We start from the raw sequence: 16,752 nt of genomic DNA, 5'->3' as shown, positions 1-16,752 counted from the left end.
GGGTAGGGTTAGGGGTTAGGGTTAAGGGTTAGTGTTAGTGTTAGGGTTAGATTAGGTTAGGGTTAGGGGTTAGGGTTATCGTTTTTCCTGTCAGTTTGTGTCACTTCTCTGATGAAATCTGTGCAGTAGGGGAAGGGATGTTGTGATTTTACAATATTCAAGAATTACAGCTACAAAGGATAAAATTATTAAAATGAGTAAAGTACATCAGTTATTACATTAACCCATAAGAACCCACCAACCCTTTCAATGTTCTGGAAAATTCCTCATACAGCTTTATCCTTGATTTTAACTCATGAAGTCCCTAAGTGACATCAACTGAACATCCTGGTGCAGTCATGTGACAATGTGTGAATCTGTATACCCATGACATCACTTCCAAAACGGCGGTGTGCCTGGTCAGCAAATGTGACAGAACTAGCTAATTTAAAAAAAAGAAGAAGCTTGTTTTTTGTTACTAAAGGTAGGTTTCAACCCATTTAACAATTCTGATGCTTTAATAAGACGTCCTGTTTTACATTTAACCTGTTCTGACCACATTTCTTGAACAAATTGATGTAAAACAAGTTAGGGAAATATCGTTATATATATTTCACACTGAAGGTAGAATTTAAAAAAAAAAAATCAGAAATGTGTTCCTTGTGGTTCATTTGGTCTGTTTTATATTCCCCATAATTTTCCTTAAAGGAGAAATATGGTTCTTATGGGTTAAACATACAAATGATTCACAAATGAGAATCACATGTATGTCAATAAAAACTCTCTTTCCATTGGATGAATTTAACTTAATATTTCTGGACGTTTTAGAGCTGCTGTATGTTGTGTGTCTCTTCTGCTTTACTCACTCAGGACTCTCTTTGCAAAAGAAATCTTGATCTTAATTACCTGAATACCTGATTAAATAAAGGTTATGTAATATTCCTGTAAAACACACAAAAAAGAAAAAATGGAACCGAAACGAGTCTAAACAGTACAGGAAATGTGTTTGCTAAAGAACAAATATTTAGGAGACGCTCTGCTTCTGAAAAGCCTCCAGCTGACATGTGAACCACAACAGACATCCAGTGGACATGCCGGCTCATTTCTCTTCTATTGTCTCACTTCATTTTTCTCTCATAAAACAAATTCCTCCCCTTCTTCTCCTCTCCTCTTCATCCCTTCCCCTCTTTTACTTCTCTGTCTCTCATCACTCTTTCTTCTGAAGTTGCACCCCGCTGTCTCCCTCTCCTCCTCCGCTGCTCTCTGGTTCCTTTTGTTTTTTGTATTTCTGACTTTAAACTCTTTTTCCAGCTTCTCTTCGGTAACTTCTTTCCACTTTAACGCCTTCAGTCCAGTAAAACCAGCTCTGATGTGAGGAACCACTGAACACGGCTGCACACACACACCCAACAGTTAAAAAACATCAAACAACAATACGTCTAACAATCAAAGTGTAACCGGGCCACAGCAATTTGGACAGAATGTAATAAAAGCAGAGTTTGGATTTAGACGTCGCGGAGCAGACACGGCTCTGTCGGGGGGGGGTTATTTCTGTCTCTGGGGCTTTAAGGCGTAAACAAACTGGATTAGATAATTGCCGCATCATTTTACTCTCGCTGCAGATTTGAAGCGTCAGCAGTGTTTCACCTCTGCCACAGGGAACTTAAGTGGCTCAGATTTCTTTTTGTGTGTGTGTGTGTGTGAACAATACTGATCCCATGTTTTGATCCCAGAGGAAAATTACCAGAAATATATTTTGTTTCCATAGAAACGCAGCTACATTGTGTTTTTCTTTCCCTCAACTTTTGTTAAAATATTATGTTCTGTGTGGAAACATAATAGAGAATATATTTCAGATATTCATGATATCTGTTTAATGATGAATGTCAGTGGTTGATTCTGGGTTTATTAGATCATATAAATGTAATAAATTTGCCATAAAAGAATATAAATAATGGAAAATCTCCTGAACAACACGACCAGATCACTCAGTATTTACTGTTGGTCTGTGTTTGCTGGAGATTCAGACGTAGCGCCGCCACAACCTTCGTTAACTCGCTCTCATCTCGTGTCAGAGACAATAAAATATCCACAACAAAAACAGATTAATAGTGAAAAAATATACAAAACTAAATTGAAAATGCTCATTTTATGAAAGCTTTAAATGTTGAAAGAGGACACTCAGTACTTAGCAAAAGTTTTAAGCAGTAAGTGATGTAAGGATGCTTTCAAAAATAATGACATTCATAATTTTTATTTATCATTTAACTTGATACCTAAATTAAATCAATATTTGCTGTGAGCAGCTTTGCCTTTAAACCAGCAGCAGTTCTCCTCGGTTCACCTGCTCGCAGTGTTTCAGGTACTCGGCAGGTCGGTTGTTCCTGCGTTTCGGAGAAGTTTTGCTGTCTCAGCTGCTTCTGTCTCTTCATGTTAATCCCAGACTGACTCCATGATGTTGTTTTTGACTCTGGCTGGATGTTTTGGGCTCGTTGTTATGCTGCAGAATAAATTTAAGGGAAGAGTCACTGCAAATCAATACAAAGCTGTTCTGACTCATCACCTTTATCCTGTGAGGAAACATTTCTATCCTGATGGGAGTGGTCTCTCTTCCAGGATGACAACAGGGAACGAGGGGTCACTGAATGAGCTTGATGAGGATCAAAATGATGTGAATCATCATGCTATGACCTTCACAGTCACCAGATCTCAACCCAACTGAACACCTATGGGAGATCTTGGACTGACGTGTTAGACAGCGCTCTTCACCACCATCATCAAAACACCACATGAGAGAATATCTTTTGTAGAGCTCAGAGACTGTAGAATCAATGCCAATGAGCTCTGAAGCTGTTCTGGATGCATGTGGTGTCCCAACACCTTATTAAAACACTTTATATTAGTTTTTCGTTTAATTTGTCACCCGTCTGTATTTCCAACAAGACACATGGATAAACTTCTCTGTGCCACTTTCTGGTGTGACGAGGTCTTAGCACAGGTGAGTGGCATCAATCATTAATCAATTAATCAGTTTTTATTTATATAGCGCCAAATCACAACAAAAGTCATCTCGGGGCACTTTTCACATAGAGCAGGTCTAGACCGTACTCTTTAATTTACAGAGACCCAACAATTCCCCCATGAGCAGCACTTGGCGACAGATGTAAGGAAAAACTCCCCTTTAACGGGTAGAAACCTCAAGCAGAACCCAGTTCTTGGTGGGCGGCCGTCTGCTTTGACCGGTTGGGTTGAAAGAGAGAGAGAGAGACGATAACAGCAGCAATAGCAGCAGCAGGGAAGGACGCCAACAGGACTGCGAAGGACCGCGCAGGCTCGGCCTGCAAACCAGGGAAGAAGCCAAGTTAGTGACATGCATTGATGTTACATGAATGCATACAGATGGAGAGGAGGAGGAGGAGGAGAGGAGCTCAGTGCATCATGGGAAGTCCCCCAGCACAGGTAGGCTACAACCCTGTTTCCTCATTATCTGCACACCAGCTAGGTCAAATGCTCAGACACGTCAGTATAAACAGGTAAATATGATGATTTAACTTCAAATTCTGTGTGAAGCAGCACATTCACTGTCATGTTGTGGTCCAGAGCAGCAGCAGCAGGTAAGAACCTGAAAACTGAACTCTGCTGCAATCATGCAGAGAAAAAAAAAAAAAACCTCAACCTCACAACTGCAATTTTGACTGTTTTTCTTTTTCTTAGCTGAGCTGAAGTTTTACAAAGTCAATTATGTGCTGAGTGAGCATCATGACCTCTGGGCCCTTGAAACCTGTAAGAAAAGCATTCCTTTCTTCCTTCCTGAAAAAAAAAAAAACGGACTTTCTGCAGATATACGTGGCTTCGGTCCGACAACAGCGATACACGCCAAGAGATTAACCCGAAGCCCGACTTCCCTCTGAGAAGCTTGTAAACCCGGGAGAGGATGGAGTGTGATAGATCCCAGACCTCCCCAAACTAATTCTGCAGCTCTCTAACAAAATACTTCTCCTCCCCCTGACGGAGACATGGAAAAAACACTTCTTTACATCCGGAAATATAGACAGAATGAAACCTTTCACTCTTTATATGTCTGTCTCCAGGGTGGATATATATATATGACATCAAATAGTTCATAAAAAAGCTTCATAAAATATCTGCAGTTTATGTACTTACAAGGATGTAAAATACAAACAATTACATGTCACAATTTGTGTTTTTTTTTATTGTGTAGCTCCACCCTTTGTGTTACAGACTTCAGTCTCCATCCAACAGCTGTAGGAGAAGAATCCTTCAGATGTATAACTCTCTGATATGTAGCTTTATCCTATTTCTTAAGAGCAGCAGAAACGAGCTGTAAACACAAAACCGACACCTTTTTATTTCATTTGTTAGGAAACGGTTGCTTATTTAGACGTTCAGCAGATGCAGAGAATCACTGGTCTTCATTTGGAGGTAAATTTCCAGCCACTTGATGAATCTAAATCCAATATTAAATCCAGCTAACTTTAGCTGCTAAATGCTCCACTATGTTCACCAGCTAGTCTACAGCTAACTGTGTGTGTTTGCTGTTTGGTGCTGAGCAGGTTTTTAGAGCTTTTTCTCTGAAAACGATGCTATGAGAGCTCTGAGAGTGAACCAGAAGAGTAAAGTTGCAGCTGTAAAATTAAGACATTGAGATGAAAGATGCTGAGACTCTTCATAGAGCTGAGTCAGGTGATAATTTTCCTCTCGTCTTTTAATTTAAAAGTTGATTATAGCAGCTTTAAAGTAGCTGTTGCAGTCATTTTTTTAACAGCTCATTCCAAACCTTTAACCCTGCAGTATGTGATGCTTACAGTGACATTTTCAAACAATGACTGGGCGATAATTTAATCATTTAATCATTTAATCATTTAAATTTTTAATTGATTTTCAGTAGAATCGTATTGTTATTGTTTCTGTCAGCAAACTGTAATAATAAAATAGTTTATTGACAGTTTTGTCTGAAGTGGAACAAACATTGCTTAAATTAAGTTTTTTCGTTTACATATTTTGTGCACATGTAACATATTGTGGTATAAAGTGTATAAATATTGGAAAAAAAGTTTAATTCATATTCGATTTCAACTGTATCACCCTTCTCTAATTCAAATCTAAAACATATTCTTATGGTTACATCAGATGTTTTAAATGTTTTGATATTTACGATTTTATACACATTTCCCCAAAATTCAGCCTGCAAGCTGTGTGTGTGTGTGTGTGTGTGTGTGTGTGTGTGTGTGTGTGTGTGTGTGTGTGTGTGTGTGTGTGTGTGTGTGTGTGTGTGTTTGTTACCACTCAGTGAAGTTTAGCTCTTGAACGTCAGACGTAAGTAACCTCATTTATCACTTTTCTAAACAAACATTGCGTGCGTCACAACAACTATATTTAGATCCTGGTTCCTCCAGGTGTGGGTTCAGGGTTCCTGGAAAAGTTCTTGTAGAGGAGAAAAGCTCCTGGTGTAGCCTGAGTCAGACAGCTGGGTCTAACCTCCACCCCCCCCTCCCACCCAGCCTCTCAGAGCCAGACCTGGTGGCTGCAGGGGGCTTTAACCTCGGGGCCGGGGCCCCGCCTCCCGTCTGCTGCCGGTCTGAAGCAGGAGGACGTTCAAAAAAAATCCTCTGAGGGCATCATTCACTGCAGGTCGGTCCTGCAGCAGCAACACGGTTCATCACAGAGCAGAAAAACTCTTCACTTAGTTTCACCTGTTCTTCTTTGTTTCAACACCACTCTACAAACAAACCTTTAAAAGAAATCGTTTGCTTTCTCTTCGTAGCTCTCTGACATTTGCTTTTTTCGTAGTGGTTGAGGAAATATGATCTACAACATTATCTAACGAGGATAATTTCTACTGTTGCAGTCTGGGAGCATGTCAGTGATGCTTTGAGGTCTTCAGACCACATGTTTTAAGCCTTGTGGACTGTGGAACTCATGAAAAAATCATTTTGATTTCCTCCTTTTGCTCTTTATTTGGTTTCACTCTTGTATTTTGTTTGAGTGGTTACAGGAAACTTGCAAAATCTCTCAAATTCTGGTGTTGAAATTTGCTATGTTTGGGTGAAACACGATATGTGAACGAAGCTTTTTCTGCTTGTTTTCTCACTGGACGTTGCTCAACTAAATGCTTAAATATAACTTTCTATATTGGCTTGAAATTCCCCTCTTCCTCCTCCACCTCCATCCTCTCCTCCTCTTCCTCCACCTCCTCTTTCATCACCTCCTCACCCATTCTGTCTTGATGTATCGCTGCTTCACTGCCCTCCTTCCTTTTGCTTCTAGCAGCTTTGGGGAAAGACTTGCACATGTAATAATTGTTATGTGGGTGAATGAGAGAAGCTCAATGTCTTGAAAAATGGTTTAAGTCTCTACAGACTTTCTTTTTTCTTTTTTCAGGAGATTTATTGAAATACTTTTAGCTTAAATAACTTTACCGTAAGTTTAAGTTTATGTACTGTCTACTTTCAATGCCAAAGCGTTTCAGATTTACAATTTAACTGAGAAAAGCAGGAAAACATGTACATTAAAGCTGCTTTTTTTTACCATTTACTACTTTTTATATACACTTCCTCTTACCTTTATGAAAGTTACAGTCTGACCATAACTTTACATTTAGTGATGCTTTTTTCTGTTCTGTGAATTTAATCATAACCCAGCAGCAGGCATGCAACACAAGTCAGAAACTTAAAAACATATATCTAAATTGATCTTTATCAAGTTGTAATTAATTTCTAAAACTTCCTGTTTTCATTCTTAAAGCTTTTTTTAATTTGAGTGTTGTCTCAGCAGCATCATGATGAGCTGCTGCAGCATCCTTGACTGAGACACTGACTTTTCTGCTCCTGTCAGCTCCTGTGAAGTGTGTGTGTGTGTGGAGCGTCATTATCATACAGTGTGTGTGTGTGTGTGTGTGTGCGTGTGTGTGTGTGTGTGTGTGTGTGTGTGTGTGTGTGTGCGGTCAGACCAGGTCATCTTCCCTTCCTCTCTCTGTTGCCATCTAGTGGCTAATATTACTGAAATTCAGCCTCTCACACACACTGATACACTCTAAACATCTAATAAGCACACTTGTTTTTTATATGATCTATTTTTAACACATTATATGCTGTTTTTTCTTCTTTTTGACACACACACACACACACCTGGGCTGTGCATGCTTGGTGTGTGTTTCCAGCAGCAGCAGCAGCAGCACAGATTGAGCGGCGGCTGATTCTCAGTTAAAAGCTGCTGGGTGGGTCCTAATTATTTCTTTGAAGACTCGCTTTTCCTCCCCGTCTGAGCTTCTGACGAGCTTCACTTTAAAGAGCCAGCAAAGGCCAGACACACACACACACACACACACACACACACACACACACACACACACACACATATACTGTCACGCAGCCCGCCTCATCTGTCACATAAGACTTTAATGTCGACTCCAGACTGCTGATTTATGAGAACATAATGCTAAAATGTAGAGCAGTTTTATATGTTGGAGGAGCGTATTGAGTTTGACAAGAAGATGTTTGCACAACAGTAAATAAACACGTTACACCCACAGCTGCAAAATTAATGTTGTTTTGTGTCAATTAAAAGATTTTCTTGTAGCTTCTGGTTCATATTTAGATATGAAATGAAAACACACATTGTTCTTTTCTGACAGGGCTCACTGAGGGCCCTGTCAGGGTCTCATCACTGTCTCTCTGAGGTCCCCCAGACCTCATTTTGGGAAGCATTGACCTCTGACCCTTTCAAGAGTCCCAAATAGGTCCATGACTGCTCTTTGACAAGCACAAGGTTTATTTTGCACAGCAGTGATGGAATAAATTATGATAAACATAAAGCATGAATATTCCATGCAGCAAAGCTTCATTGGCCTGATGTTTGGATCTAAAAACATGCAGATACATAAACATAAAGTAGACTACATGGACAAAAGTATGTGGTCAACTAAATATTTCACAAAAACAGCCTCCACTTCTCTGGTTTCAAGCTTTTCCAGCAAATTTTACAACCCGGCTGCAGAGATTTGCTCCCATTCAGCCACAAGAGCATGATGATGGGTGATAAGGTCTGACGGTGTTGGAGGTTGGTTGAAGTCAGGACCAAGTCAAGTTCTTCTACACCAAACTGGGTGGTTGAGTCTTTCTTTATGGAGCCGTCTCTGTGCATCTTCCAAAAACTGCTGCTGCAAAGTTTGAAGTTGTCTAACATATTGTATACTGTAGCATTTAGATTTCCCTTGAACTGGAACTATGAGGAAGTAAGTGCACTGAAGTATGAAGCAATACCTGCATACTTTCGTCACTTTTGTACGCATGAGAAGGAATGTTAAACAGTGCAAACTTGTTTCCAAATAAAGCAAGAAATACTAAGAATCATTAAGAAAGGGAACAAAAATCTGTGCAGGATCTAAAATTAAAAAAAAAGAAAATGTTTTACATAAAAACATTTGTCTTTCTTTATGACAGTCACTTCTATATTCTCCTACCAGTAACAGTTAAACTCAGCAGAGTTTGAATGAGCTCTTGAAGAGAAGGAAGTTTTTTAGATTTTGTGCAAGATTTGCATATTTGTTCGACTCTGGGACTTTTTGTTAATTATAAATTATATAAATGTATGTTAAAGTTTTACTTCTGTTTCTGCTTTTGCAGGAATCAGACTGCAGGAGAAGCACGTGGTGCACTTGACTTCAGGCCTCCTTCTTTTAATATTTTTCTTCTTCCTCTAAAACACTTAAAATTACAGCACAGAGACATGAAGTACATTTGGCTCCCCTGGCTTGTTGGTAATGAAACTGGATCCCAAAGCAGGAGGTTGGTCTCTCTCTCTCTCTCTCTCTCTCTCTCTCTCTCTCTCTCTCTCCCTCCCTCTCTCTCTCTCTCACACACACACACAGAGACACACGCGCACACACGCACGCGGAGCTTTATAGTTCACAAAGGTACAGGCAGACAGGAGCAGAGAAGAGCAGAGACACTGTGATGATTAAAAAACTTAAAATAACAAGTGGAGGTCTGGAGGAGGAAGAGGAGGAGGAGGAGGAGGAGGAGGAGGGCCTGAAGAAGTCTGCAGGAGATCTGCCGGAGGAGAGGACCGGAGAGGGTCTGGAAGGAGGTTTTGGAAAAGGTCTGGAGGCAGGAGGAGGTCCCGGGTTTAACAGAGGAGGCAGGACTTTCTGGCTCCGTGGTGCGCTCCGACACCAGAGGTCCGCTTTAATACCAGAGGAGGAGGAGGAGAGGAAGGTCGGCTCTTTACACTGCTCAAAGAGAGAGAGAGAGAGTTAGAGGGTTAGAGAGAGAGAGAGAGAGAGTGCAGTCCACTCCTCCTGGACAGTCTGCATCGAGCATCCATGTGCCAAACGGACTTTTGGATTCGGGAGCGCAGATTGAGAAGAGCCTTCTCCCTGGAAAAAAAAACTTCACTGACTGACTTGTCGACAGGAAGTCAGATCCGTTTTAAATCTCTCCAGCTGTTATAAATCAGCTGTGTATTTTTATCTGCGCTCAGATCACCTCAGGCACTTTTGGTTTTGGACTCTTCTGACTGTCCTCCGCTCCTCTCAGGATCCTCACAACACGCGCGCGGGGATTTTCATTCAGATTTTCTTTCTAAATGTTTTATTTTTATTTTTATTTTTTTTTTAAATTCCTCTACGGACTCTTGTTTTCTGCTCACGCGACATGAGCAGCCCCGCTGTCTCCTGTCCGTCGGCGCGTCTTTGTCATTTTAATGTCGCTGTAATCTCCGCGCGTCTCACTGATTGTCGCTTTGCATTTCAGCGCAAACGAACAAACTGAGGACGTCTTCTTCTTCTTCTTCTTCTTCTTCTTTTTTTTTTTAAAAAATCTCCGGGCTGGAATAAAGAGCAGAAAGTAGCAGGAGCAACGCTGAACGTGGATCTCTTTCACTTTATCTTCGTTTTTCCTTTGGATTGATTTTTTATTTATTGGTTCTGACGTTTTTCACCAAAACTCTTTGATATCTTCTCCCCACCGGGAGCGAAGTCGAGGATGTTGCTCTGCTGCTTGAACCCTCCCTCCTGGTCCACCTGTAGGCTTCTCTTCTGCTTTTTGTTGCTGCTCCAAACGCCCCGGTCCTCCTCTCCGCTAATTACAGGTAGGATTAAAAGGATTATATGGCTTCATAATAACACATCATAACACCCACCGTGCGTAAAAATCTACCCAAACGCCCGGTTATTTAGTCTGCCGCGTCTCCTCGCTCTCCCAGTCTGTCTTTACTCCGCCTGGGGAGCGCACCATATCAAAGTCACACCACTTCTAATATATCTGAGCAGCAGTAATGAGGTGGTGAAGTAAAAGGTTCGTCACAAATGATCGATAACCTCCAGTTTGGCGCATGTTCAAAATGTGGGAAAACACTCATGCGTTTTCTTTTACAATTTTCCTCTTATATTTTGCATCACCGACACTCTTAATTTATGCTTTTACCTCACAGTAAATATGATTAAAATGTTTCTGCAAGTGGAGACATTAATATATTTGAGTTTTTGGTGGATTTCCTTGCAGAAACTCTCCTCAATCTTGAATTTGGGAGTTCAGATGACATTCCACCGTTGGATATTAAAAAAAAACATCCATACAAGTGTAGACAGTGTATGTATCTCCATGCAGGGAATTGGTCCGTTTCTTCCAGACTATAGAGGATCAACTCTGGCACGCTTCTTATATGCAGAAATAGTTTCCGGGCTGCCAAGTATTATAGATGAAACCTTTAAAAATCGTGCAAGGATTTGATTTTAAGGGGTAAAGTCTGCGTAAAATTATGATCTTTACTCAAATTGTTGTTTGTGCCACTAGAGGTTATAATTAACCCGCTTTTTAAAAAAAAGTTAGAAGCGGGCTGTTAACTGTAAATCACTTTTAATCAGCTCTAATTTAACAGTTTCTCCTGAGAGGCCTCTCCTGCCTCTCTCTCTCTCTCTCCCCGGCCTTCTCCCCCTGCTTCAAAGCCGCCTGACAGCCGCATTGCATCATAGCATATCGTTTGTTTGCCCCGCAGCGCCTTTGAGAAGTGAGAATAGTTGAAACGGGGAGGGAGAGAGAGAGAGAGAGAGAGAGAGAGAGAGAGAGAGAGAGAGAGAGAGAGAGAGAGAGAGAGAGAGAGAGAGAGAGAGAGAGAGAGAGAAAGGTGGTTGTGGTGTAGTGCGCAAGCCGGGCTCAGCACAGCCGGCCCACATGCGTCTTATCTCTGGGTAAACAGCAGCGTGAGGGACGAGACTTCTGCGGCTGACCTGCTTTTACTGACTTAACCTGCCTCCTCTGGCACTTTGAGGAAAGGGCATTAGATTACATACATTTGATTATGGTTATTTATTTGGTTTCGGTGGCTACAGGGCGGGTTTCCATGACGACAGTGGTTGAATTTCATGATAATTTCATTAGCAAAAGGAGAAAATCTATGATAAAGCTGATTGGGAACAGAGGTTTCACTTTCTCTTCAGCTGTAAACATTAATATGAACCTCCACATGACATGGGGGAAAAAGTCATAAATGGCTTTATGCACATCCGCTTCCAGCGCTGATAAGAATAATTTCTCATGTTAAGGGTTTCCCCCTCTGTCTTTGCTGGTATCTACTGTCCTGGAGCAAACACAGAAAGATGGGAATCAGATGGGAATTCTGGGGATCAAACCTGTACCAGATGGGTCTCTGTGGACAAACATGTGTATCTGTTTGACATGAAACAGTGTGGAGAACCTCTGAGAACCAACTCTGTATCAGCTGAGGAAGCCGCAACACTCTGATCCCAGCAGATCAGATTCCTCCACCTGGCATCCCAAATATGCACTGTATCATCTGTCTATTGTCTGCTCGACCACAGAGCGGAGGGTTCTGGGCTGTTTGAGGTCTTATAGTCCCAACAGTTGAATGTGTCACTGCAGCAGGTGGAGCGGCGGGTACAGAGGTCATCCTGTTGGCTTCAGGATCGTGTGTGTTACTCCAGGACACTTGTTGCATGTCATCCTCATCTTCTTCTCTCCACTAGAGTCTGGCTGGTTGAATGGCGCTTTATCAAAGCTGCTAATCAAATCTGAAACCCTCTGATGTCTTATCAAATCTATGAAGGTTTTTTTTTTAAAAGCTATATTTATAGAACTGAGATCAAAAATCAACCTTCAAAGAACTAAAACTTGCATTTTGGCTCCCAGATAACATGTTTGTGCTTCATAAGAGATTCGTTAGACTCTGACGTTTGCAAATTCAGCTACTTTCATCTAAATTGAATCTAAACTCTCTTCCAGGACACTTTTCTTTATTCACCAAATGTTTTCAGCTGTCTCGCCTTCATCAGGATGGTATCTGAGTTTATTTCCGGTTCCCTTATATAAGCTACAGTCCATTCATGTCATGTGACTTATATATACATAGATCTTACTATAATGAATGTACAAAACAGTATTACCAACTTCTTTTTGAAATAGATTTCTACAAATTGGAGACAAATATAAATGTTACAACCGACTTTTCCAAAAGAATCTCATTTTCTTTCTCTTCTAATCTCCATTTGTCACTAAAAAGCTGCAAATCTACACTTTCAACCCTAATTTTTACAAAAATATTTTTCAAAAAACACACATGCTGCTCAAATATCTTCCATCTATTAATATTTATGAATAACTACATTTCTAAACATTCCTATCTTTTAACTAAATGTCTAATTGTTGTTATTTGCAGAGGTGGTTTTCAGGTTGACAAGTACTGTTGATGAAACCTTTTGAAAATCGTGCAAACTGACCTTCTTCTTCTTTGAAGAACGGAAAAATGGATTCAATGGATTCTAATCCCTCATTTAACCTGCTCGGGTTTAAAGTGCCCAATTTAGAAATCCACAGTGCCTCAGGTGTCTCACGTATCAGTCCGATCAGAGCCAAACCCGGTGAACTCTCACATAGATAAAGATAAAGATAGATAGATAGATGGTGTAACAAAAGTGTAAAACCAACGATCTCAGTAATATAAGTACAATTAGACAGGGATAAAACAGACACATTAAGAAAAACAGGAGCATTCATGATATAAAACATCATCCAACAGAATCTTAAAATGTTTTAGGGTTAAAAATGTTCTAACTTAAGTCAAAAAATGCCAACAGACACTGACCTCTAACTAAACAGAGGTCACATGTTTGCTGTTGTCCTTGAACTCCAAGACTTCATCTGCATCATCATCGCCTTTAACTGCTTTTAACTTTCAGCTCGTAATAGTTGCAGGATTTCTGTGTTCTTTTTAGACAGATAGATAGATAGATAGATAAAAAAAGAAACAACAGTGATGTAGATAAGAAATAAAATGACAAGAACATGTTTAGAAACTGAACTAAACTAAAACCAGGACCATAACAGTAAATTAGGTATTTTGTCAGACTGAGGATGAGGCCTCAGAGACCTCACCCCACCTCCTACACTCTCCTTCCCCACCCTCACCCACCCCCCCCCCCCCCCCCCCCCCACCACCACCACTTACAGCCCTGCCAGTTTAATTACGCTCGAAGGTTGTAAATTTTACAGTGGTGGTGGTGGAGTCGGCGGAGTTTGTCTGCTCTGCCCAAATCCACAAGCTGTTTTTTTTTGTTTTTTTTCAGCTGAGCCCAGAGAGACAAACACAGACTCGCTGCTACAAGGATCTATTGTTGTAAAGTAGAGTCTAAGTTTAGTCTAGTTCCATAAAGCTCCGATACAAACTTTGTTAAGATCTTTTAAGTAGGTGACAGTCGGACTTTCGGCGCTTCAAATAGACATCAGCTGATGTTACTATGCTACGCTTTCCATTCTCACACAGCACATATGCAGTTTACAGAGATAACGGTAGCTGATTTATCGCTCCACTGCTTCCTGACTTCACGCTGTGGTAAACAAAATCAATCCAGAGTCCAACAGAACATTTTTCCCCATTGGCCCACTTGGCCAGTAGATCAGAGTTTTATTGGTCCCTTGTTTATTTTCACGGGTCCAACAGCCAAAAAAAATGAAAATAACTCTTTTTTTTTTTTTCAATAATTTTGGTGATTTATTCATTGTATACATAATACATACAACAGTGAGAATTTTCCTTTAGATTTGGTTGTTTTCCTTTAGTTATTGATTATGTAATGTTGATATATTACACAAATATGCTAATTATAAAAGTGGGCACATATCAGTAAATGAATGGTGTATAAATGTAGGTTTCTCCATCTTCTGAGTAAAGCCAGAGAGTATAGAGCACATAGAGAACAGAATTTATGATAATAACATTTCAGCAAGTATAGACGACCCTGATAATAAACTCCAGAACTGAGACAATGCTGAGAGATCTGCAGAAATGTACTCGTTAAGATAGAACAGTGAGAGAAAGAACGTAATGTCTTGTTCACTCCGAGCTCCTCTTCCTTCTCGTAGACTTGTATGTTTCTTTCGTGGACAATTTTTTTCAAGTACCGGTAAGTACGACAATGAGTATGATGGATGAATGACGCTAGGGCGGGAAAGACTGTGTTTAAAAGGCCGTCGGACCATTATTATGGTTATGTTGGATACTGCAATCAATCGATCAAACTTTATATGTTTAGCTTCTTTGGTACGGGTTCATGCAATTCAAAGTGCTTTATGACTAACAAGCTGATAATAAGGCAGAGCAAATGTAAGCAGTAACAATAATCAGAGAATAATTCACACAAAAAAGATAAAAATGTAATAAAACCAATAAAATACATTAAAATTAAAAAAGCAGCCTTTTAAACTATCAGTCTTACCAGTTGAAATGAATTGAGGCAAGCTTTAGCTAGCTCGCTAATTAAGCTAACGTCAACTCCCTTAGTTGGTTTAAAGCTTTTTGATGTTTCCAGCTGACTTGTTTTAAAGCAGGAATTTTGTAAATGTGTCTTAAATAAAAGCTAACACTTTGTAATGTTGAGTAGTGGTAGTTATTATAAGTGTTAAAAGGAAGAAATGTAAATCAGACTATTATTTTGTTCAAACATAACCCTGTTAGCTAAGGGCTGCTTAGCTTACTTGTCCATGTTTTCACTCTTAGTGTGTAGAATTTAGTGGCATCTAGCAGAACAGACTTCGCAGAAATGGAATATAAGATTCATACGTATATTTTAGTTAGTGTATAATCACCTAAAAACAAGAATTGTTATGTTTTCAATACCTTAGAACGACCCCTTTATATCTACATAGGGAGCAAGTCCTCTTCCACAGAGCCCGCCATGTTGCACCGCCATGTTTCTACAGTAGCCCAGAACGGACGCAACAAACACTTGATCTAGAGAGGGCTTTTCACGTTTTCCGAGAGTTTTGCAACCCATCGTAGGTTCTCCTACACACGTGGAAGGGGAGAAGAGGGGTATTCAGTTGGTTGCAATCTGCAGCCTCACCACTAGATGCCACTAAATCCTACATACTGCACATTTAACGTTACAATAGAAAAAGCTTTTATAATGAAGACTAACTGCTATTTTGTTCATTCACCAAATATATGGAGCAGGACAGAGCTGCTAACGTTAGCCTGATAGCATCTAGGACCAGCTTCCACGCAAAGGAGAAATACAACACAGCGGATTTGCTTGTTGTAAATGCAACTACTTTGCAATCAGTAGGCGGGGAAATCTCTGATTTTCTTGTATCGGGAGAATAGCTAACTGTATATAAAGTAGTTGAAACTAGCTCCACCTCCAGCAGCTACAACAGTAACATGCTGCTCTAACACTGATGCTTCAGTATTAATAATCTAATGATGTCATATATAATAATATATCAGCCAGAGGGACCAAACCACTACTTTTACTGCACTTCTTCAACTACATTTTGCTGATAATACTTATGTACTTTTACCTCAGTAAGATTTTTTATGCAGGACTTTTACTTGCAATGGAGTATTTTAACATTGCTTTATTGACACCTTTACTTAAGTAACTAACTGTAGGCGCCAAGGTGGTAAGCTAGTTAGCTGGACATGCTAAAAAACTGAAACTTATGTTAGAGAACATAAACACACCGTTTAATCAGTGTGGTTTTATTTACACTTTGCTTCAATATAGTTAGAAGTCATGGATGTATGAATAGCTTGACAGGCCTGCCCATTAATTCCTGAGTCATCAACATTACAACAAACCAAACAGTAAGCGAGTTCAGATGGTCAGAGGCCACAGTTTACTGATAACAAAACAAAAAATGTCTTAGTCTTTCATTTTATGTTTACATAATGTGTTGAAGTGTCGGGGTGTTTCGTGCTTCTCGTTCTTCTTCGTGCTTGTGGTGTAAGAAGTTTTATAGCTTTTGGAACGAGATGGAGAAACTGCATCATTGCAGAAGATGAAATGGAGCGGAAAATGGACGAATTAGGGTTTTAGACAGATGAAAATAAACATTTTGGGATAGAAAAACAAGCAAATCTGGATGGAAATACAAGATGAAGAGGAAACGTTCTCAATTCATAAAAATTACGTGTGTTTCATGAAATTTCATAATGTCAGAACCAATTCTTGAGGTGCTTTGTGTGCGAATAGTAATAATTATTTTCCCCAGAGAGATAGGATCAGTTGAAGGAGACTTGACTAGAAACAGGAAGTAGTTTGATACAGAGCGGTCAGGGGTGGGGATTTACCTTCACTTCCAGTTGACCCCGGTTCATGACAATAGGTTCCTACTGGGAAGGAAGTTTTCATTTTAAGAGAGTCAAAACAAATCTGACACATGAACAAACAGCTGAGCATCATTCTGGAGTTTCTTTCTTTCTCCGAGCCTGAGAAACTGCTCGCTCTGCTGAGATGTT

General features: G+C 40.1%; 1 protein-coding gene across 3 annotated transcripts in view; it reads left to right on the top strand.

The window, feature by feature from the left end:
- Positions 1–8,447: 8,447 nt before the first annotated feature.
- bmper (BMP binding endothelial regulator) overlaps positions 8,448–16,752 on the top strand; it is a 39,503-nt gene continuing 31,198 nt past the window's right edge. The window contains exon 1 of one of the 3 annotated variants that reach the window (XM_042425163.1): positions 8,448–8,786. In XM_042425163.1, coding sequence (XP_042281097.1) covers positions 8,762–8,786 — 25 coding nt within the window. In that variant the 5' untranslated portion in view covers positions 8,448–8,761. Of the gene's footprint in view, positions 8,787–8,880; positions 10,090–13,997; positions 14,417–16,752 lie in introns of those variants that run through there. The other 2 variants (XM_042425161.1, XM_042425162.1) reach the window with 2 other exon arrangements.

The sequence above is a fragment of the Thunnus maccoyii genome, chromosome 10, assembly GCF_910596095.1.
Source record: "Thunnus maccoyii chromosome 10, fThuMac1.1, whole genome shotgun sequence".
In the NCBI taxonomy this organism is placed as follows: Eukaryota; Metazoa; Chordata; class Actinopteri; order Scombriformes; family Scombridae; genus Thunnus; species Thunnus maccoyii.
This window is presented reverse-complemented; position numbering and strand designations above follow the sequence as displayed.